General features: G+C 66.2%; 2 protein-coding genes across 4 annotated transcripts; one reads left to right on the forward strand and one right to left on the reverse strand.

The window, feature by feature from the left end:
* The first annotated feature begins 994 nt into the window (after nt 1-994).
* SCNN1D (sodium channel epithelial 1 subunit delta) lies at nt 995-6,243 on the forward strand. The gene is made up of 13 exons (XM_036281421.1): nt 995-1,012; nt 2,757-3,136; nt 3,644-3,851; nt 3,931-4,121; nt 4,309-4,397; nt 4,471-4,634; nt 4,751-4,849; nt 5,000-5,117; nt 5,286-5,364; nt 5,444-5,501; nt 5,675-5,775; nt 5,908-5,983; nt 6,067-6,243. The coding sequence occupies exons 1-13, from the start codon at nt 995-997 to the stop codon at nt 6,241-6,243; spliced, it is 1,758 nt and encodes a 585-aa protein (XP_036137314.1).
* Nucleotides 6,244-7,476: 1,233 nt separating this feature from the next.
* ACAP3 (ArfGAP with coiled-coil, ankyrin repeat and PH domains 3) lies at nt 7,477-21,163 on the reverse strand. 3 transcript variants are annotated; one of them, XM_036281482.1, is made up of 24 exons: nt 21,085-21,163; nt 17,442-17,499; nt 16,710-16,829; nt 16,474-16,527; nt 15,383-15,441; nt 14,545-14,728; nt 14,038-14,082; nt 13,860-13,955; nt 13,705-13,779; nt 13,294-13,305; nt 12,691-12,803; nt 12,551-12,602; nt 12,271-12,371; nt 12,089-12,200; nt 11,680-11,888; nt 11,535-11,604; nt 11,322-11,416; nt 11,046-11,248; nt 10,811-10,915; nt 9,770-9,868; nt 9,443-9,663; nt 9,147-9,256; nt 8,962-9,072; nt 7,477-8,862 (listed from the first exon to the last, which is right to left on the reverse strand). In XM_036281482.1, exons 1-24 carry the CDS (start codon nt 21,129-21,131, stop codon nt 8,715-8,717), a joined length of 2,499 nt encoding a protein of 832 aa, XP_036137375.1. In that variant the 5' UTR covers nt 21,132-21,163; the 3' UTR covers nt 7,477-8,714. The 3 variants fall into 3 exon arrangements, with proteins under 3 accessions (XP_036137375.1, XP_036137376.1, XP_036137377.1); XM_036281483.1 differs by lacking the exon at nt 21,085-21,163 and adding an exon at nt 19,341-19,435; XM_036281484.1 differs by lacking the exon at nt 7,477-8,862 and having other exon boundaries at nt 8,984-9,068.
* Between the last annotated feature and the right edge of the window lie 198 nt (nt 21,164-21,361).

A 21,361-nucleotide genomic window follows, 5' to 3' on the forward strand; every position in this document is an offset into this window, starting at 1 on the left:
CCATCCTGGGGACATGCTGGGCTCCCCAGTGGGACCACAGATGGCGGGTCATCCTGGGGGCAGAGGCGTTGGGTCATCTCACCTTCATTGTACCATCTGGCCTCACACGATCACACCCAGGCCGAGGACGGCAGCCTCAGCGACAGTGCGGTTTGGGCCATGAATGTGGTGTGTGTTGTTAGTATGTGGTGTGTGGTCTCAGCATGTGTGTAGCCTTCGTGGGTGATGTCCTCTTAGTGCGCGTGGTGTCCAGTCTGGCGTGTAGGGTGTGGTCTCCGTGTCTGGGGTGCCACCTTAGTGTGTGGTGTGGTCAGTGGCGGCCTTAGTGTCCAATGGGGGAAGCTGAGCCAGGTGCCTTGGGACACCAAGTGCCATCTCCACACCCAGGCCCCAGGTGGTTCCCACAGTCAGTGCCGTCCCAGTGCCTGGGTGGCTGTTCCTGGGGGACACCTGGATTCTGGGAGCAGAGGTCCCCGCCCAGCATCCCTTGGCTACAAACACCTGTTCTCAGAACTGGCAGAGGGAGCTGGGCAGGCGGTGGTGAGCAGCCTGGCAGGAGGAAGCAGGCAGGGTGCTGAGGGGCCGGGACACACAGGGTTTGCAGGGAGCAAGAAGAGGGAGAGCTTCAGGGGCGTCTGCCTGTTCAGGAGGTGCAGATCCGGGATCCACGGGGGCCCCAGCCCAACACAGGCCTCTCATCTCCCTCCAGAAACCTGAACCTCCTCATTCCCTGCCGGGGTCAGGGTCCCATGCCTTGCTTCTTGGGCTCCAGGCAAGAAAGGCTCATCCAGGGGAGGGACCCCCATTCCTGTCCCCGAAGGCTTCCCCTTCCGTGTCCAGAGCAGGCGTGGCTGCCCCCGGCAGCTGGCCCCTCCCCAATACCTCACCCGCCTGGTGCTGGCCTGTTATAAATAGGAAGCTGCCCAGCCAGTGTTGGGTACAGGCGTCTTTCACCTGCCGGAGCTGCTACCATTGAGCCGGCTGCCCTGGGAGAATGGAAGCAACCGCACAGGTACCTGGTGTGGGGCAGGTGGGCAGCGGTGTCCTGGGGCCTCCCCAGCCTGAAAGGGAGCCCATGTGCGTGTAGGCGCACACACAGGACAAGAGCAGGAGGGGCACGGAGCCCTCCTTCGTCATGGAGCCCTTGCACACGTGTGTGCATGTACGACTGCATACACACCCCGCTCCTGCTGTATCTGGGGTGCCTTGGCTCTAAAATGCACACATTCACCCCAGTGAATCTGGAGTCCCATCTCAGGAAGCCCTGGAGGCTCTGAGCGGCCCTCAAGACCCCATCTCCAGAGCTCCCCCTCTGCCCTGGCAGCCCGAGCTGGGTGGAAGGGGGCTGGTCCGGGCCGCGTGTCTGGGGGAGGGAAGACAACATGGTTCGTGGAATCGGGAAGCACCTTCCAGAACTTCTTTTGCTCACTTGCAACACGCAGCTGAGGGTTCTTGCCTTCCCCGTGAGGGCTCATCGTGATCGTGGGGATGGGGACGTAGGTGTGGGCAGAGCTCTGTGCCACGTGGAACCCACCAGCAGGACCCCATGGTGGCACACTGTCCTGGCTGGAAGGCAAGCAAGGGGCCCACAAACCCAAACAGCAGGGTGGGGAGGCCCGCCCACCCTTCACCGTACCTGAGGTCCCAGGAAGCTGGCCGGCTGAGATGTGCATGTTCTCAGAACACCTGGGAGCAGCCTGCTTGGACCTACCTGGCTGTTGTGTGCTGGCTGAGACCCAGCAGATGCAGCCCCCTCCTCAGGTGTCCCCGGGCCCCATTAATGGGAGGGGCCAGAGCCCAGGAGGCTGTACCAGGTTACAAGGAGGCCTCATGATTCAGACCAAGATGGGGACAATGTGGAAAGTCCACAGGAAGCCTGTGCAATGATTCGGTGCGTGTCCGGGGCCAGCAGGTCTGACCTGGTCAGGGCCCCACATCCTGTGTGCTCAGGGACCTGGGGGTCTGGAGGCCCAGGGTCTTGGGACGCTGGAACCTCCAGGGCAGGACGGGGGGGCCAGGCAGGCCATGGCTCTACGTCCTAGGGCCTCAGGTCCCCACCACTGGCTGGCCCACTGGCCCCCTGCCCACTTTTCCTGAAGCCCGAGGTCCACAAATGGGACTTCTCCTGGACTCAGCTCGATGGACCTTGCCCCATCCTGGGCCCAGAACCCTGAACAGCTCTCAGTCCTGGCCCTTGGCCCAGACATGGCCAACCAGCCTGGCTCATAGGTCCCAGTCAAACTGTGACCACACTGGCTGCTGGGGCTGGCAGAGGCCACGGAGGCCCAGAGTCAAGCCTTCTTGGGTCCCCCCAATATCGAGGCTCTGGGCCCACAGAAATGACACAGTCTCTACCCTAAGCAGGTCACCTGGCCTACGCCTGCTCACAGGCCTCTGCCCGACCTGGGGGTCAGCAGCAGAGACCCACCCAGCCTCAAGTGTGCAAACAGGGCCAGGCAGGGCCCAGACGCCTGTGCCCTGCTGTCCCTGCCCCCACTGCCCAGGCTCGGCTCTGCCCTGATAAGACACACCTGAGGAGGCTGGGTGGTGCCCTGCCAGGCATGGTGGGGATGGCAGCAGGGTCAGTCCCTGGTGTGGGCAAGCTTCCAGTGGGGCCCCTTCCAAACTTCAGCTGCGGGACCGTCTGTCCTGGGAGTTCCCAGGACAGAGAATGAAGTCCAGCTGGCCAGGGTGGAGACACCTGGGTAGGGGTCAGGCTGGGTCAGGCCCTGCTGAGGCCGGCTTCTCGGATGCAGGCTGGAGCAGCGGCCCAAGCCCCTGGTGTGGAGCCCAGGACCTGGAAGTCCGAGCAGACCCAGCCGCCGCCACTGCCGCCGAGTGAGGAGGGACACGGGGAGAGGCTGGTGGAGCTGCACACCTCCTTCAGGGAGCTGTTCACCTTCTTCTGCGCCAACGCCACCATGCACGGGGCCATCCGCCTCGTCTGCTCCAGCCAGAACCGCCTCAAGACGGCATCCTGGGGGCTGCTGTTCCTGGGCGCCACGGGCGCGCTCTACTGGCAATTCGGGGTCCTCTTCGAGCAGTACTGGGGCTACCCCGTCATCATGACCGTGTCCGTGCACTCGGAGGGAAAGCTCTTTCCCTCGGTCACTCTCTGTGACATGAACCCACACCGGTGAGGGCACGGGTTTGAGCTGGGGGTGGGGGGCCCGGGAGGAGTGCCTGGGCTATGGATGACTCCACCTCACCCCGCCCTGTGCGCAGTCGGGACCTCTGAGACCCTGCCCCCTGGGGGTGGGTGTTAAAAGAGAAGGAAGAGGCGGGTGAAGCTGGTGTAATCAGGACCTGCCAGGCACCCAGGGGTCCAGGCGGCTGGGGAGCGTGAGGAGAGCTGGGAGGGGCTTCGTTTGCAGGAACCCCCAGGAGAGGGTTCAAGGCAGCATTTCAGGTGGGGAGCAGCCAGAGCACTGATGAGGGGCCGTGAGGTCCGCAGGGCCAGGCCAGGCTGGGGCCTGACTTCACTCTGCAGCCCAAGCTCCCAATTCAGAATTTCCTTCTGGGCATCCCGAGGGGGGAGGGGATGCCGTCCGCTGATTTGGGGTCAGCACCATCGGGCAGTGCCCTGTGACTGGTCTGGGAGGCCTGGGGGCTGACTCTGACCCAGCTTGCCCCTCCCTCTCAGGCCCAGACTAGCGAGCCAACAGCTGCAGGCCCTGGACGAGTTTGCCCGGGAGAACATCTACGCCCTCTATAAGTTCAACTTCAGCGGGAGTGGGGATGCCCCCTTGGCAGAGGACCGGGGCCCGGAGCCCACCTTCCGGCTGGACCGCAGCATCCGCCTGCAGAAGTTGAGCGGCCCAGGTGGGCAGAACAGTGTGGGTTTCAGACTGGTGAGTGTCCCCTGCAGGGCTGCGCTGGGTGTGGGCAGGGCCGGTGCGGGGTCTGTACTGAGCTGACACCCCACCCCAGTGTAACAGCACCGGCGGCGACTGCTTCTACCGTGCCTACTCGTCAGGCGTGACGGCTGTGCGTGCGTGGTATCGCTTCCACTACCTGGACCTCCTGGGTGCGCTGCCCACGGACCATGAGCACAGCCACCAAGACCACGGCGGCCACTTTGTCTTCTCCTGCCACTACAATGGCCAGGACTGCCAGGCCAGGTGAGTGGGGGCAGGGCGGTGGCCGCTCCTCTCGGCCGCACCCAGCGGGCATGGGTGCCACCCACGGGGTCCCGCCAGCCGCAAACAGCTCCTTGCGGAGATAAGGCAGGCTGTGGTCCCTGAGGCCACGCGCAGTGCGTGACGGGTCGAAGGCGTGTGCTGATCTGAGCGTGGACCTTGGTTCCAGGCATTTCCAGACGTTCCACCACCCCTCCTACGGCAGCTGCTACACCTTCAGTGGCATGTGGGCCGCGCAGCACCCAGGCATCACCCACGGTGAACGTCCGCCCGGGGCCAGGTGTGGGCAGGGTGCTCCCGCCCGCCTGGCCTGACCCCGCGCCCTCCGCAGGGATCAGCCTGGTTCTCAGGGCTGAGCAGCAGGACCACCTCCCGCTCCTGTCCACGGAGGCTGGCATCAAAGTCATCGTGCACAAGCGCGACCACACACCCTTCCTGGAACACCTCGGCTTCAGCATCCGGCCGGGCACTGAGACCACCATCGGCATCCGAGAGGTGCGCCGGCCCGTGGGGGCGGGCAGAGGAGGGCCCTAGCTTGCCCCCCACTTCCCTGCCCAGCCTGGGGTCTGAGGGCGAGGGCTGGGCGGGACTGAGGCAGCCCCTCCCCGCAGGACGAGGTGCACCGGCTCGGGAGCCCCTACGGCAACTGCACGGAGGGCGCGGAGGGCGCGGGCGTCCCCCTGCTGTACAACGCCACCTACACCATGCAGGTGCGCGGGGGCAGGGCGGCGGGAGGCGGGTGGTCAAGAGCCGGGGAAGGCCCAGGAGAGGGGGCGGGCCGGGCCGGCAGGTACAGGTAGGCAGGCCCTGGCGGCGGGTTGGCTGCCCGGCGCCCAGCTCCGGTCCTGCTGTCCCCGCAGGCCTGCCTGGTCTCCTGCTTCCAGCTGCTGATGGTGAACACCTGCTCCTGCGGCTACTACTTCTACCCCCTGCCGGCGGGGGCTGAGTACTGCAGCTCTGCGCGGCACCCAGCCTGGGGTGAGCCCCGCCCCGCCGCCCCGCCCACCCCGCCGCCCCGCCCACCCCGCCCGCCCCGCCCACCCCGCGCACCTGCGGCCCAGTCGCGCGCAGGCAGCCTGGCAACCGGCAGACCTTCCCGCTCACCTGGGTCTCTCCTAACGGGCTCACCTGTGACCCTCCCCCCAGGCCACTGCTTCTACCGCCTCTACAGACAACTGGAGAACCACCAGCTTCCCTGCGTCTCACGCTGCCCCAGGCCCTGCAGGTGAGTGGGGAGTCCTGGGGCCAGGGGTCACTGCCCTAGGCACCGCAGAAGAGGGATAACGGGGGTCTCTCTCTCCTAGAGAGTCTTCATACAAGCTCTCTGCCTGGACCTCCATGTGGCCTTCCTCCAAGTCAGAGGTGAGGCCCCTAAAGGGGTGGGTGGGGTGAGGGGCAGACAAGCAGACGGGCCTCATGTGTCCCAGAGCCCACCCTCCACCAGCCTCTGCCCCTGCGGTCCCCACCCTTACGCGGGCCTGCAGTGCCTCGACGGTTGGGAGGAGCAGTGACCACAGGGAACCTTCTGTGTGCAGGACTGGATCCTGGCTGTGCTGGGCCAGCATAGCCGCCGGCACCTGGGCCGGAGCCCTGGCCAGAGCCCTGGCCGGAGCCCTCGCTGGAGCCAGAGACCTAGGTGGGTGCAATGTCCTCCTCCAGGGGTCAAGTCCTGGCCCCTCCTCCTGCCACCCTCATCTTTCAGTGCCCCCAAGGAGGGGCCCCATGCAGGTCCAGGGCCCAGCCCTTCCCATCTCTGCCCCCCTCCCAGGAGCAACGTGGCCAAGGTGAACATCTTCTTCCAGGAGCTCAACTACCGCACAGTGGACGAGACGCCTGTGTACTCCGTGAGTGGGCCGGGGCCGAGGGCTGGGGAGGGGCCGCGGCCGGCGTGGCCCTGTGCACAGCTCACTGTCACGGCTGCCAACAGGTGCCGCAGCTGCTGTCAGCCATGGGCAGCCTCTGGAGCCTGTGGTTCGGCTCGTCCGTCCTCTCCGTCGTGGAGCTGCTGGAGCTGCTGTTCGATGCCGTGGCCCTCACCTTGCTGTTGGGCTGCCGCCGGCTCCACCGGGGGCAGGGGTCCCAGCGGCGGGCAGCCCACACCTAGCCAGAGGCCGGCCAGTTGCCCAGTGACCGCAGGCAGGATGTCAGACGCCCAGGGCCCAGCTGGCGGCGCTTCCTGAAGTTGTGGCAGGCGTCTCAGCTGCAGAGTCAGGCCAGGTGTGGGTCCCCCAAGACTCCTGACACCTGAACCAGCCTGAACTTAGCCCAATGCTGAGGGCTGGGGCAGCAGTGAGGTCTCCTGGTTGCCCAGGGTGGGCCAGAGCAGCAGCCCAGGGCCCAGGGAGCAGCCACACTGGAGCCCAAGGCTGGCAGGCAGGCTCCAGGGCGCCCAGCACAGCAGGGCCTTCCGTGTCCAGCCACCCACCCCATGGTGGCCTCACAGTTCTCCAGGAGCCCAGGGTAGGGAGGAGTGTCTCCACCACTCGGATTCCCATGTTACAGGCATGATCGAGTGCCTGTGCATGTGTGTGCATGGGTGCGAGTGTGCACATGGGCATGTGTACATGAATGTGTGTGTGAGGGTGCATGCGTGGGGGACGCCTCCACACGGCACTGTGTGGTGTCATGTGTTTGCCTGTGTCGACATGTCTGCCTACACCTGTGTGTAGGTGTGTGAAGCACGTCTGCCTACACCTGTGTGTAGGTGTGTGAAGCACGTCTGCCTACACCTGTGTGTAGGTGTGTGAAGCACGTCTGCCTACACCTGTGTGTAGGTGTGTGAAGGCATCAGGCAGGGCCTCTCAGCTGAGGGCAGGGGGAGGAAGGGTAGCCCCAAGCCAAGGAGGCACTTGGTGACACTGGGCTGCTTTGTAATAAAATCGGTCATTTCACCTGGTGGCTGAACGTGTGTGTACCTCCCCCGTCACCAATCCAGAGTGAGCGGAAAATCTCAGACTGCACCTCCGTGCTCCCTGGAGCCATGGACACTTTGGGGGCTGGGGGACAGGAGGACACTGAGCATGTGGCCACCATGCAGACCTAGGGCTTGCCCAGGAGACCAGACCAGACCCAGACCATTCTTGCCAGTCGGCATCCACCCTTACTCCTACCAGGAGCCACAGGCCAGGCAGAGAATAGCAGAGGCACAGGGAAGAGGGGCTGGGTGGTAGGAGTCAGTTTTCATCAAAGGCCCCCCAGGCCCCCCATCAGGCCCGTGGGTTCTGGCTTACTGCATCCTTTTGGGGGTCTGGTGCTACCCTACTCGGGGCCCCCTCAGCACAGGCAGGGGCCAGAGGCACCCCGCAGCGGAGACAGCGAAGCAGGCAGGGAGCCCATGGCAGGCAGCAGTTTATTACTGTGATCTGGAGTGGGCGCCCCCCGCCTGAGGCCAGGCAGGAGGCACTGACAGGCTGGGGGTGGGCAGAGCTCAAGCAGGGAGAGAGGAAGGAGTCACAGCCAGCAGGTGAGGGACGTGGGGGCCGGTCAGTGCCCACCTCGCCACCCATGGAGCCTCCTTGGGCAGCCTTTGCATAGTGACCAGCTGACTGGCCTTGGCCTGATCAAGGACGGGAGCTGGGAGAGGCCGGCCGCGGCCCCAGGGCTCCAGGAGTGGGGAATGCAGAAGGCATTGTGGGCCCTGGGAGTGAGCCGAGGGCCCCTGGCCCCATCCAAGGGCCCAGCCCGAGTGGGGAGCTGGCGAGCGGCGGTCAGAGCTGTGGGGCCTCCCCGTCGGCAGACGGAGCCAGAGTCAAGGTGGTCCTCCAGAGTCCACAGAGGAAAGAGGCGAGAACGTGAGACAGGGTGGCTGTAGAAAACCCACTCCGTCCACGACAGCATCCGATGCGGGGCGCAAAGTGCCAGAGTCCTTGATGCACCTGCTCTGGGCCAAGTGCTTCCCGAGGAGGCAAGGACCGGTCTAGGGCCACCCGGCAGGCACGGGGCCTGCGTGGCCAGCCACGTGGCCTCGGGACGCCTGCGTCCAGCCAGGGCTGAGACCCCACACCAGACCCCCCCAGCACCCTAGAAGCCCAGCCTGGAGGCTGGGGTCACTAAGTGAGGTACATGGGTTGGTTCCCTGGATGGGCTGCCCCTTCTGCCCTCACAAGGAGCTGGTGGCCAGCCACCAGCCTCAGGGCCTAGTGGAAGGGCTCTGGGGGGTGTAGGAGGGACCCAACTAGCGGGTCTGTGTCTGGGGCAATAAAAGTGGGGGCACAAGGTGGCACAGGCCCCTGGGACAGAGGGGCACAAGGTGACATGAGCCCTGGGGACAGGGAGCTCGAGGTGACATGGGCCCTGGGGACAGGGGGCACGAGGTGACACAGAGCCTTGAGAGTGGTTTGTGACATGAGCAGCCCGGGCCCCCCTGGAAGGAGTCACCTGAAGACCTAGGGTCAGCACCTCTGGGGAAACGTGGGGCTTCAGAAGACTCCGTGCTGGGGTCCCTCTCCCAGCCCCGGGGTTCTGGGCAGCTCCAGGAGGGTGGAGCGGGCTGGTGGGGCCCCAGAGTGCCCTGGGGCACCGGGACTCGGGAAATGGGCCGGGTGGCCCAGTGTTGCAGTTTCCGGGCCCACCGCCCTAGCTCTCCTCCAGGTGGAGGCTGATGAACTCCTGGATGCACCTGCGGTACTGGAGCTCGGTGGGGCTGCTGCCTGCTAGGGGGCCCAGCTGGCCTGGGGGTGCCTCCGCCTCCCGCATCTCCTCAGCCATGCGCGCCAGGCGTAGCCTGAGGGAAGCGCAGTGTGAGGGCGCCACGGGGCCCACGGCGCCCCCCCCCACCCCCCTGCGGCGCCCCCTACGGTGCCCAAACCCAGCCTGTGCTCACAGCGTGACGATGTCAGCGTTAGCCTCCTGGACCGCGATGCTCAGCGGGTCCTGCTGCTCGTGGTCCAGGGCGTGCTGGTCAGCGCCCCGCTTCAGGAACAGGCAGACCTGGCTGGGGGCAGAGATGAGTCGGGGTGTGCCCAGGTGACTCGGCCGAAGGTGAGCAGGAGGGCACTGCTGACTCACCCAGTGTGGCCCAGCAGCGTGGCATGGTGCAGGGGAGCCCGGCCCCGGCTGTCTCTTTGGTTCACGTCGGCTCCGTTTTGCAGGAGAAATTCACAGACGATCAAGGAGCCCTGGGGAGCCAGGGGAAGTCACAGTGAGCCGGGGGGATGGCCCCTAGTAGGGCCCAGGGCACCCTCAGCCAGACCCAGCCCGGTGTCCACTGCAGGGCAAGGCCCTGTGCACAAGTCCCCCAGGGAGCAGGATTGAAGACGCCACGTGTCAGCGTGCACCTGTGCCCGGCGCCCAGCCCTGCTCACCCCTAGCACGGCCTGCACCAATGGCGTCTTGCCCTCGTCCTCTGTGTCTGCCCAGTTGACCTCGGCCCCGTGGGCCAACGCCGCGGCCAGCGCGGGGAGGTCGCGGGTACGTGCTGCGCGATGCGCCAGTAGCCCGGGGTGCAGTTCGCGCACATCTGCCAAGCCCCAGGCTTCGGCCTCTCCATCCGCCTCGCCACTGGAGCCCTCCGACTCTGCGCCCTCTGTGAGGAAGGAGGGTGATCAGGAGTCAGGGGCGATGACCTGCCCCGGAGCAGGGGAGGAGGGCTGGGGAGGGGCTGCAACGGAGATGGGGAGACAGACACCCACCCTCCTCAGTGACGCTGTCCACCACGGAGCCCGCGCTGAAGGCCAGGACGTCCGAGCTGCCGTCGGAGCTACCCCCTAAGCCACTGTCGCTGCTCAGACCTGCGGGGTCCATAGGCAGAGGGGTCCTGAGCATCCCTGACTCCTCCTCAAACCCCAACCATCCTCCAGGATGCCCCCAGGGGCAAGACCAGCCCCCATTAGGGGGCAGGGAGGCCCTGCCCAGGATGGGAGGAAAAGGGGCAGAACCAGTAATGGGTAGACCCCCACTCTTGGGCTGGTCAGCCCCAGCAGGATGGGCGGGCGTGTGCAGGCTGTAGGTGTTCAGCCCTGTTTGTGGCCAGTGCATGCTAGGAGGCCACTGCCCAGTGGGGAGTCTTGGCCAAGCCCTGCAGGCGGCCCCAGGCAGCACTACTGAGCGCTCAGTCCAGCTCAACCGAGGGCAGCTCTGCAAGAGCCCCAGGCTCAGGGATGGTGAGACAGCGCCCTCTGCTGCCCGGTCACCCCCTCAGCCCTGCCGGGTCTTGGCTGAGGTCCACGTCTCTGCCCACAATGCCCAGGAAGGCTCGGGACCTGCTCCAGGCCAGGAGGTGCTGACCAGCTGTTAGCAGGCAGCTCCCAGGGAAAGCTATGTGCAGGAACTGCCCCCCAACTCCAAGAGAAAGAGGTGTACATCATGTCACGCGTTCCCAGGCCCCCAGCACACACGTGCACACACACCCACAGCATACACCTGTTTGTACACTCTGACACAGGTACTCCTGTGTGCACACACCCAGGCACACACACCGCTCAAGGGTCGTGGCCCCAGCCCCCAAGGCCCTGCCCCAGCCGTAGCCCTGCTTGACCCTGTGCTCCCCACCCCCGACCAGCCTCCCATGACACCACCTCGGAGCCCTGTCCTCCCTGCAAACACCTGTCCTGCCAGCCCCCCAGCAAGTGTGCATGGCGGCCACCCTCCTGGTGAGCCACACCTGGCCCTGCCCTGCTGCCCTGGCTGGGCAGAGGGCTGGGCAGCGGGGCTGGGGTGTGCGCAGCACTCACTGCGTGGACCGGCCGCAGCAGCCCCTGCATCGAAGTAGGAGAACAGTGAGTCCAGCTCATCAGGGCCGAAGAGGGAGTCCCGGCGGAACCTGCGCTCCACAGCACCTGCGGGGGGGGGGGGGGGTGTCACTGTGCACGGTGAGCCTGTCCCCTGCCTGCCAGCCCTGACGCCGCAGCGTCTGAGCCCACGGAGCCCTCTCCCCGCCCCGTCCAGGGGAGTGGGAAGCCCTCCCACCTGAGGACAGAGCAGCTACGGAGGGCAGGACAGGCTCCATCCGGACCTTGCGGCGGGCAGTGGGGGCCCGGGGAGAGCTGTGGTGGCCCAGGCACTTCAGGGCCCGCCAGCGCCTTGGGGCCTCCCGGGACGACCTGGAGGGCAGCTTCCGCAGGAACTTCTTTTCCACGTACTTGTCCTTGATCCAGGCCTCCTTGTCCTGCCTGGAACAAGGTGGACATGAGGCCGCACTCAGGGCTGGGGTTCACCACGCCGTCCGTGCTGTGCCCACCTCACCTGGGGCTGTTGGCCGTGGGCTTCCGGCTGCCCGGCCCCTCGCACTGGGCCTCGTAGATCTGGTTCACAGTGCTGTTTCCCAGCTCACACATCAGCTGCAGGAGATGGGGTGTGCGGGCCTCAGCCCCAGCTCACAGACACCCCTCTTCTGCAGAACCAGCCCCTTCCACACACCCCCGCCAGCGGCTGCTGCCTACACTGGCCCCCACACACCTTCAGCAGCTCAGGCTCCCAGGAGTCCAGCGTCAGGGACCGCACCTTGGAGCAGTGGACACCCAGGCTCCTGGACAGCGGGAGGCAGGGGTGAGCGGGCTGCTCAGCCTGGCGCCCCCCCACACCCCGCCCGCCGTGGGCCCACCTGTGGATGCCTGAGCACTCGATGCACAGCAGCACGCCCAGGTTGATGCTGGCCCAGCGGGGGTCCGGCTGGCCACAGTCGCCACACTGGCCGTTGCCCGCCACACCCTGCACGCGCTGAAGCACGCTCTCGCCCTTGGCGCCGCGCTCCCTCGAGTCCGTGGCAGAGTCGATGCTGCTTGTGGACGGGGATGCCGTGCGGTCCAGCCTCTGGGGACGGCGAGGGGCCACTCAGCCCTTCAGGAGCACCAGCCTCACCTTCCCCAGCAGGCCCCCTCCTCCTCCCGGCCGGAGGTGCCAGCGCAGGCTAGGACCCCGAAGCAAAGCCGGTGCACACAGGCACACTCACACCCACAGGGCACCCACGCGGGCACGCAGCCCGCAGGGGCCGGGCGGAGCCGGCGGCCCACCTCGCTGTAGCAGCTGTCTGGGCTCTCTCGGTAGGCGGACGCGATGCTGGCTTGCACAGCTTGGACCCAGGCTTGCCGGAGCTTCTCCGAGTCAGCCTGCAGCATGCAGCTCCTGGGGGGAGGGGACATCAGGCCGGGCAGGCGGGGGCCCCGCCCTGACCCCACCGGCTGGGCTTCCTCACTTGGCCGGTGACACGACCTCAAAGCAGAACCTCCGCTCGGTGTCCTCACAGGGCTTCACGGAACACAGGCGGAGGTCGTCCACCACCACGGTCAGCGCGTCCTGCAGGCAGCACACGGTGGCCTCACCTCAGCACCCAGCCCTGACCACCCACGCGCTGCTCTGCCTCACTGACCGCCCGAGACCCAAGTGCTCTCTGTCCCCTGACCACTCAGACCACCATGCGCGTCCCTGTCCTCTGCCCACCCCGGGGCCCAGGTGGGCAGGGGCTCTGCACACACCTTCAGCTTCTTCTGGTAGACCAGCTGGCTGTTCTGGATGGAGAACCAGCGCCTGGGCAGGTGGACGGGCCAGGAGGGGTCAGGCAGGGCCGGCCGCAGGTCCACCCCGCTGCCTGCCCCCCGAGAAGGCCTGCTCTCACCGGTTCCATGTCTTGAAGGCGTTGCTGGCCCTCTTGAAGAGGTAGCCCTCCATCACCACGCCGCTGGGCGCGTCCACATCAAACTCCGCTTTGGGCTCATCGTAGGAGAAGTCCTGGGGGAGCCGGAGCCGGGCCCCCAGTGAGTGCCCACCCCGGACCTGAGCAAGGCTTCTGCCCAAACGCCCCTGGGGGCAGCTGCCTCACACACCGCTCCCCCCAGCCTGGCAGAAACAGCTCTGGGATCAGGAAGGAAGCTGCCTCCCCCATCCCGAGCCCCATTCATGCCGCCAGCTGGGGGGAGGGGACATCCCTGCTCCCTGCCTGACAGAGCTCCATTCACCAGGCTGGGGACAGAGTGCTGTCCTGTGTGCTTAGCAGCGGGAGAGGAGGCCCGCCACCTGCCCCCTGGCTGAGCGGGGACAGAAGGGACAGCTGCGGCCACTCCCAGGGGATGCACCCCGCTCAGCTGGAGTCCTCACTGGTGCCAGCCACCGCTTACGGGGAAGTGTCCTTGGTGCTGAAGTGCCTCGGCGTGAGGGAGGGCAGCCGTCCCCCCTCTGGCCCTCCCCTAACTCCCTCCCCCTAGGGTGGACGCCTACTCACCTGCAGCAGTGTCTGGGGCAGAGCAGAAGGGGAGGGGGGAGGAGATAGAGAACACCAGTGAACGGCAGCCCCACCCCAGCCCCCCACTGTCCAGGCTCGCAGCGATTCTGGAACAGTGGCTCCACCTGCAGCCACCCCCACCCTGGGCAATGTGGGGGCAACTGTCCAGCAGGTGACCAAAGTAGGAGGCTCCAGAGACTACCACTGGCCTTGAAGGAAGGCCTCAGCATCTCTGCACTGAGGGGCTGGCCATCTGCCCACCCCCGCCCCGGCCCCTAAGGATGGGGACCCCGCAGCGTGGGCAGGCCTGGGGTAAGGGATGGAGCATGTGTATGTGCCATGGGCCTCCCAGGTCAGCAGTGTGGAGGGGGTGGAGGTGGTGGCCTCCCCGTGCAGGAGGTCGGGGCTCACCCGCTGCTGGATGGCCGCATGTCTGTGTTCCATCTCCCGCTTCTCCACTGCTGAGTCGATCACCAGCTGGTCCAGCTGTGGGAAGGGGTGTCAGGGAAGAAGGGACCCACACCCCTGAGACCCTGGCCTGGGTCCCCCCCTCCCTGCTGGCTCACCTCAGCCGCCAGCTTCTTCATGTAGGGGTCCAGCTGGTGCAGCAGGCTGTAGCCCTGCTGGAAGAAGCTGTACTGGGCATGCATGAAGGACAGCATCTGCAGAGGGGAGGCGCCGGTGAGGCCACCCACACCCGGCACCCCTGTGCACACCCCCACCTGCCCCGTGCAGGGCACTCACAGAATCCAAGATCTCAAACTTCTTCTTGGCCTGGAGGACATTGATCTGGCAGGGGAGGAGTGAAGAGGGTAAGGGTGTTGGGGTCGAGGTAGCCCATGACCTGCACCTTGCCACAGAGTCCCCTTGAGCTGCTTGTGGTCCCCTGAGGCCCCCAGCTCACCTTCATGGCCCTGCACTTGGACCAACCCCATCCTCCCATGGCCGGGAGTCCTTTCCACATCAGCAAGTTGGGTCCCTCCCACAGGCGAGGTCAGGAATGATCACCCTGCTCCAAGGTCCTCCAAGCCCTCCCTCAGCAAGGTCTCCCAGGCCTCCACCCTGCAGCCTGCAGCCCCTGGCCTATCCCAGCCCATCCCCACCTCTGGACTCTGACTGCCCCCCTCTGACCTCCCAAGATCTGACACGGGTTTTCCCCAGGCAGGGGTGCCTCTCCGACATCAGCTCTGTCTGCAGGAGCCCAGGACGCCTCCCCACCTCCAGGCTCCGACCCTCCTGCCAGCTGCTGACCTGCAGCACGTAGTCTAGTGCCAGGTGACGGAAGCACTTTCGGGTGAGGGTCAGGGCGCCTGTGGCCTCCTCCACCTCGTGGGGCCGGTGCCTCGGGGCCTGGGCATTCCTCACCAGGGACAGCTCCAGGTCTTCTCGCACTTTGTCAAACTGCTTCTTGGTCTCCTTGAACTTTCGCACGTCCCTGGGGCAGCAGGGTCGGGTCAGAGGCTCCCGGGAGGGGCAACGTGGGGTCTCCCCCTTCATGAAACTGCCCTCCTGATGCTCTAGCCACACAGCCTCCGGCCAGGGCCTCCCTGCCCACCTGCACTGCACCCCTCTCTCCTCCTCCCACCACACTGGGCACCCCTCTCTTCTCTTCCCTGCCCCCTTCCCTGATCTGGGGCCCACCCTGGCCCTTCACCACCTCACTCCCAGGGTTGGTCCAGCCTGGGGTGACCCCCATCTTCAACCCAGATTCCAGACTCATGCACCCAACTTCAACATGGCATCACTCAAGGGTCCCATAGGCACCCCAAATGCACACAGAGGTGCTGAGCTCAGATCCCCCCAAGACCTCACCTCCTCCCACCACCACCTGACTCCCTCCATGGACCTCACCCCTCGCCTGAGGCCTTCATCCTGCCCTCCAGCCCTGCCCCCGTTCTAAGCCTTCACCCTTGCTGACCACCCCCACCCAGAGCCTGAGGCCTAGGGGTGAGGCCCCGCCCGAGCAGGCCCCAGGACCCCCCAGATCGAACGCAGCAGGTCTGCTCCCCACTCCAGCACAGACATCCCCACTGACCCCTCCCAGGCTGGGAATGACCTCCCTTAGGGGCTGGGGCCTCGGGCCACTCACTCCTTGATGAAGTTGTGGAGCTGTTGCCGCACGGACCTCTGGGCCTGGTCAAATAGGATCTGGGGACCAAGGGACAGTGCAGGTGTGAGTGGTCTGTCCCTACATGACCCTAGGGTCCAGGCCCCTGTTCTGGGGAAGCCCCATCCACCCAGCCCAGTCTGGGCCCCAGCTGGTCACCCCCACAGAGACAGCCTCACAGGGTCCAGGGGAGAGGATGGGGCCCCAGGCCTGGGCTGGTGCCCAGAGGCGACAGCTGTGACCACCTGCCCATCTCCCCTCCTGGCTCTACACCAGACTAGGAGCCAAAGCTGTCCCAGTCGGGCCCCTCCTATGGCCCCAGCACACTGGCCGGACAGGGCAGGCACACCCAGGGCACCTGGCGACACCCGCCACCTCAAGGGAAACCATCCTGCAGCGGGAGGGGTGGGGTCAGAGCCAGAGCTCCCGAGGGGCCTGGCCTGGGAGCTAGAGAGCTCCCCACAGCATGCAGGGGACCCGGAATCAGATCCACCCATGTGGGGGGCCTGATTTGGAAGCAGACAGACAGGGCAGGACGAGCTGTTCTGAGCTGGTTTATTTCTGAACTTCCCCTTCGGGGGGTGGGGCCCCTTGTTTAGTCTGGGGCTCTGGTTCCCAGGCCACTGTCCAACCACCCACGTGTGCCTCAGGCCCTGCTGTGTCCATGCTCTGTGTCCCCAAGGGCTCGAGGTCACCCAGCCCCAGCCCGGGCAGCAGTGAGGTCAGAGTCATCTAGCGACTGGAGTCATCCAGAGGCCATGGGGTCAGCCTGGGAGATGCTTCTGCTGCATGGCTGGAGACTCCTGCCTGGTTGGGGAGCCCTGGATAAAACTCCAAGGCATCTCCCGCAAGACCCCACTGCCCTCGGTCCTGGGCTGTGCCGCCGCCTCCCCCGCCCACCCCACTATCTGACCCTCACCCAGGACACAGCAGAGAACCGTGACAGCCCCCACCCCACAGCCTGCAGACATGGAAACACGGCTGCTCCCTCAGCCGGCCCGCCAGCCAGCTCAGCTCCCTCAGAGCTGCCCTTGGACGGGCCCTCACACACCGCCCCACCCTGGCAGGCTTACCATGTGGTAATTGACCATCTCCTGCAGGCTGTCTCCAAACCTCTGCAGACATTCCTGGGGGGCAGGGTAGGGAGGCCCCTCACTCAGCTGGGACAGCTATGGCCCCTGAGTGGCCAGCACCTTCCCGGCGACAGGCCACAGAACCACCCGCAGCCCCGCACAGATGCCCACCTGCTCCCAGGGCCTGAGCCCTGCCTGCCCAAGCCTGCCCCTGTCAGAGGTCGGCCGCCCCTCACCGAGATGACGGTGTCACCCTGGCACTGCTGAGACAGGTCTCGGACGCCGCTCACAAAGAGCCTGTTGGTTGTGACGTAGGCCTTGCCGGCCTCGATCATGCCGCTGCACAGCTTGACCAGCTGCGGACAGGTCGGAGGAGGGACACTCAGGCCACCTGCCTCTGCCAGCCGTCAAGAGGCTGGGGCAGCAGAACGCAGCTCAGGGCCCAGCGGTGCCCAGAACACAGCTGCCCTGAGCGGCCCCAGGCAGGGGAGGGACCACTGCCCGCCCTCCCTCCCTCCCGAGCCCACTGGGTGCTAGACAGCCTGGTGCCACCTGGGCCTTGGATCCAGAGCAGGAGGTTGGAGCAGAAAACCCAGGGCTGGGGTGAGCATGTGGTCCTGGCCCGGGGGGCTCAGGGTGCTACCCTCCTTCCTCCCCCAGCCCCCCTCTGGCCCCCTAACCTGGTCACTCAAAGGCACAGCCTCCCAGCAGCTGTCTCTGGCCCTGGGGACACACTGGAGGAAACTCACCAGCAGGACCCCCTCGCCTGATGGGAGACCCGGGCGGACACACAGGTGCCGCGTGTGCAACGGGACAGGTGAGGCAGACAGCAGGGTAGCCCCACCACCACGTCTGTGCACAGAGCATGGCTACACACCCCACGCACAGCACATGTCGCTCACACGCGCGTGCACAGACTGGTGGCTGGGGGGGGCAGCCTTGGACCCCTGTGCTCCCCAGTCCCTCACCTTGTCCAGTTTGGCCTCGATCTCGACCACATCTGTCTCCACCTCGTCAATAGTTGCCCTGCAAGGGGAACAGGTCGGCCAGGGGTCAGCCTGCAGCCAGATGCCCTCACCACGTGTCAGCTGGGTCTTCACCTCCCCATGCGCCTTCCCAAGGGTGCTGTTGGGCCCGTGGTGCTTGCTGCTGTCGGCTGACCCTTGGCCCCTTGGCCGCAGACAGGCCAGGAAATGGAAGCAGGGAGAGGCTGCCACCAGGAGAAGGCAGGAGGGCCCAGGTCCAGCTGACCTTGAGCTGCCCAGCACCCACCCCACCCCCAAGCAGAAAGAGGCCCAAGTGCACGGGCCGCCCCATCTGGGGTCAGGCTGCTGTGGCCCCAGACAGAGGCCAGACATGTCTGAGGACAGAAGAAAGGGCTGACACCCCAGCGCAGGTGCACGCTCAGGGTGGCACAAGGCCGGCCAGCTATCCCCTGCCCAGCCCCAGGGCCCGGAGTTGACCCCAGACCCCGACTAGACCCCCCACCCCGCTTGGTGGCCCCTGCAGCAAACTTGTCTCAGCCAGAGCCCAGAGCAAGGGTGCTCAATCCCCCTGGTTCCCTAGGCCCCATGAGATCTCAGACTCCCCCAGCCTCAAAACACAGACTGGCACCGTCTGCAAGGAGAGAGGGGTGGGTCAGGCTTCCGAGAAGCCCACGCCTTCGCCTGACAGCACAACCTCGGGGAGGGGAGAGTTAACACATGACATCACCAGAGAAGCCACGGACAGGAGAATCCCCGGAAGGCAGAGGCAGATGGATCAGGCACGTGACCCCCCCCCCCCCCATGCTCCGGGAACAGGAAATAGGAAAATCAGGCCAGTATCCACTGCCCCCTACCCCCTCAGCTGGTGAGCTGGGCCCATCTGGCCTCCTAGGATCTAGGGACAAGCAGAATGGGGCTCAGGCCAGGGGCGGGAGGCAGGCCTCCTGGGACAGGCCTTGGGCGGGGTCAGGCAGAGGGGAGAGGCGGGCAGGGGGAGGGGCGTGTTCCAGGATTTCCCAAGGCCTAGAGGGTAGGACCTGGTCCCTCTTGGGGGAGTGTAGCTCAGAATGACCTCCATTAGGAGCTGGGGGGGTGGTCCCAGGGACCTTGTAGGGTCCCCACTAGCCACCTGACAGTACCTTCCTTCAGGAGGCTCCCCGGACTCCATTCTGGAGCAGAGAGGAGTCAGAGAGGTTGTCCACTTGTACCGGAGGTGGCCCGGCCCCGCAGGGTGCCCCGAAGCCCACCCAGGACTGCCCTTCCAAACTGCCTGGAGGTGTGGCCTGAGGTGTGTGTGGCTGACTGCAGACGGCTGAGACCCCAGGGACCCTGACTCTGCTGTGGCCTCTCCGTCTCCCTCGCAGGGTCCCAAGGCAGGGAGGATGCTGCAGAGGGAGACGCGGCCCTGGAGCCTCAGTTCCCCCAGGTGCCTGGGCAGCTGCAGGGAGAGCTGCCACCCGTGGGCCTGGGCGCCTGGTCCCGGGGCGCAGCAGGGGTGGGGCTGCATCAGGAGCCAGTGTGCCAGCTCTCCCTCCCCAGCCCCTGAGGACCAGAGGCCTCCTCCCCTGCCCTCCCGCCAGGATTTCAGCAGCTTGGAGGACAGAGGAGGGAGAGGCTGGTTCCCCCACCAAAGCCATGACTCAGGGCCTGAAGCCCCACCCAAGGGAGGGGGCACCAAGAACCAGGGGTGGGTGGAGGCCCCAGGCCTGTCTGGGAAGAGTCTGGACCCCCTCAGCCACATGCACGGGGGCTGCAGGGCTCTCCCCAAGCCAAGAGCACACAGGCAGGTTCCCCCTTGGTAGGGCTGGGGTCACATGGCCTCACATCACAGACCACATCCTCCTGGCCTGCCCCACCCTGACCCGCCTGGCCCAGGCCAACCTCTCGGAAGCCCAGGTTACAGCCTCAGCTGCACTGGAAGCTGAGCAGACAGAGAGACCTCAGGATGGCCTCACGCACCCATTAAATCGCAGCCCAACCTGAAACCCAGAGCGAGGCTTCCACGGCCCAGAGTCCCAGTGAATCCACTGAGCCCCTCCCCCAGGCCCGGCTGGGCACTTTCTAGGGGCAGCCCCTCCCTGCCAGAGCAGCACAGCAGAGCCACCGTACCAACCTGGCGTGCCACAGGCAGAACAGGCTGGTTTGGGAGGGAAGGCCTGGAGGTGAATAGGGTGCTGGGGCCCCAGAACTGACCAGGCAAGGTGGACCTGGACCCTTCCAGGAAAGGGGAGGAAGAGCGTGAGGCTCTTTGAAGGGGCCAGAGCAAGGGCTGCATGACCAAGCCCCCAGCGGAGGCCCTGGCTGCACCTCCCTCCACAGGCTGGGTCCTGGAGGACAGGGGGCAGAGGTGGGGACCCAGGATCATGAGTGCCTGAGTTGCTCACACCCCCTCTCTCAATCAGTAACAGGATGGGCCAACAGAGAGGGTTGTCCCCCACCCCTCTGCTCAGGGCCTGGGGCCACCCTCTGGGCCCACCAGACCCTTCGTCCCCAGCCTCCCTTGTTCGGCGGTTGTGCAAGAGGCTGGCTCGAGGGGGCTGAGCCCCATTGGTGCACACACACACAGGCCCTCATGTTGGCACACCCCAGAGACCCAGCACACACACCACACATGACCATGTGCACAGAGGCACAGTAAGTATACTCCTGTGCCACCCCATGTGCGTGCATGCAGCAGCACAGTGCACACACAGTCACGTGGACAGAGACCTGTGTCCCAGTGCTAAGATACATATGAACACACTAATGTGTGTTTAGTGCCAACACTCCCACCAGCATGATGAACAGTCTGTGTCCACACCAACAAGTGACACATGACAAGCGTGCACGCACCCATTACTAGTCTACACACATGTATCAAACGTGGCAGCACAGGGGTGCAGCTCACCCACACATTCACATTCAGGGTCCGGCACCTCAGGGCAGGGTGCCGACGGACCTATCTCCCACATGTGCACCTTGCACACGGAGATGCGGGGTGAAGGCAGGCGTACACACATGGTGACCGTGTGGTGCACACGGGTGAGCGTGCCCGCGCTCCGAGAAAGCCCTAAACCCACAAACCCAGGGCAGGCCACAGCCCAGACCCTCCAAGCCAGTCTGCTCAGCCCAGCCCCCACCCCCCAGACCCCGAGGTCACCGCTGTCAAGCGGCCAGCCCCAGGCCCGACACGTGGCTCCAGCTGACGGTCTCCCCGCACTGCTGGGGCGCACGGCCCACGACAGGGCGCAGGGACAGCCGCCCCACGCCCCAGGCAGCCCTGGCCAGGGCAGGACCGCAGGGCCGGGGAGGGTCTCAGCCTGTGCAGGTGGCCAGCACGAAGGTGCAGACACAAAGCGGGGTGGGCACTCCCACGGAGAGGTGGCCGGCGGCGCAGCCCCGCCCCCACGCGCGCGCCCTCCGCGCGCGAGGTGACCCGCACCAGGGGCATCTTTTGTTCCGTGTCCTCGTCCCGGGGCGCTGCGGGCTTTGTCTGAGGCGGGGTCCCCCGGCTCCCGTCACCGGCTTCCGCGCCGGGCACAAAGGGGGCACGACGCCCCGGCCCCACGCCCATCCCCCGGCAGCCCCGGTGCCCCGAGGGGGCGGCGACCGCGGCGACCACAAAGGGCGCGCCTCGAGGGCGCACCTGAATCGCGGCGAGTCCTTGATGCACTCCTCGAACTCCACCGTCATGGCTGCGGCGCGCGGGCTCACTGGCGCGAGGACCGCGGCGCCCCGAGCGGCATCCTCGGCCCGGCCTGCTGTCCGCCCGCCCGCGCCGGCTCGGCGCCCGCCCGCCCCGGAATGAGGCCGCCGCGCCGCCGCCCCGCCCCGCCTGTCACCGCCGGGGAGCGTCGCCAAAGTCCGCAGCGCGCGGGCGCCGCCCGCTGTCACCGCCGGGGAGCGTCGCCAAAGTGCGCCGC

The sequence above is a fragment of the Molossus molossus genome, unplaced genomic scaffold, assembly GCF_014108415.1.
Source record: "Molossus molossus isolate mMolMol1 unplaced genomic scaffold, mMolMol1.p scaffold_m16_p_35, whole genome shotgun sequence".
NCBI classification, from domain to species: Eukaryota; Metazoa; Chordata; class Mammalia; order Chiroptera; family Molossidae; genus Molossus; species Molossus molossus.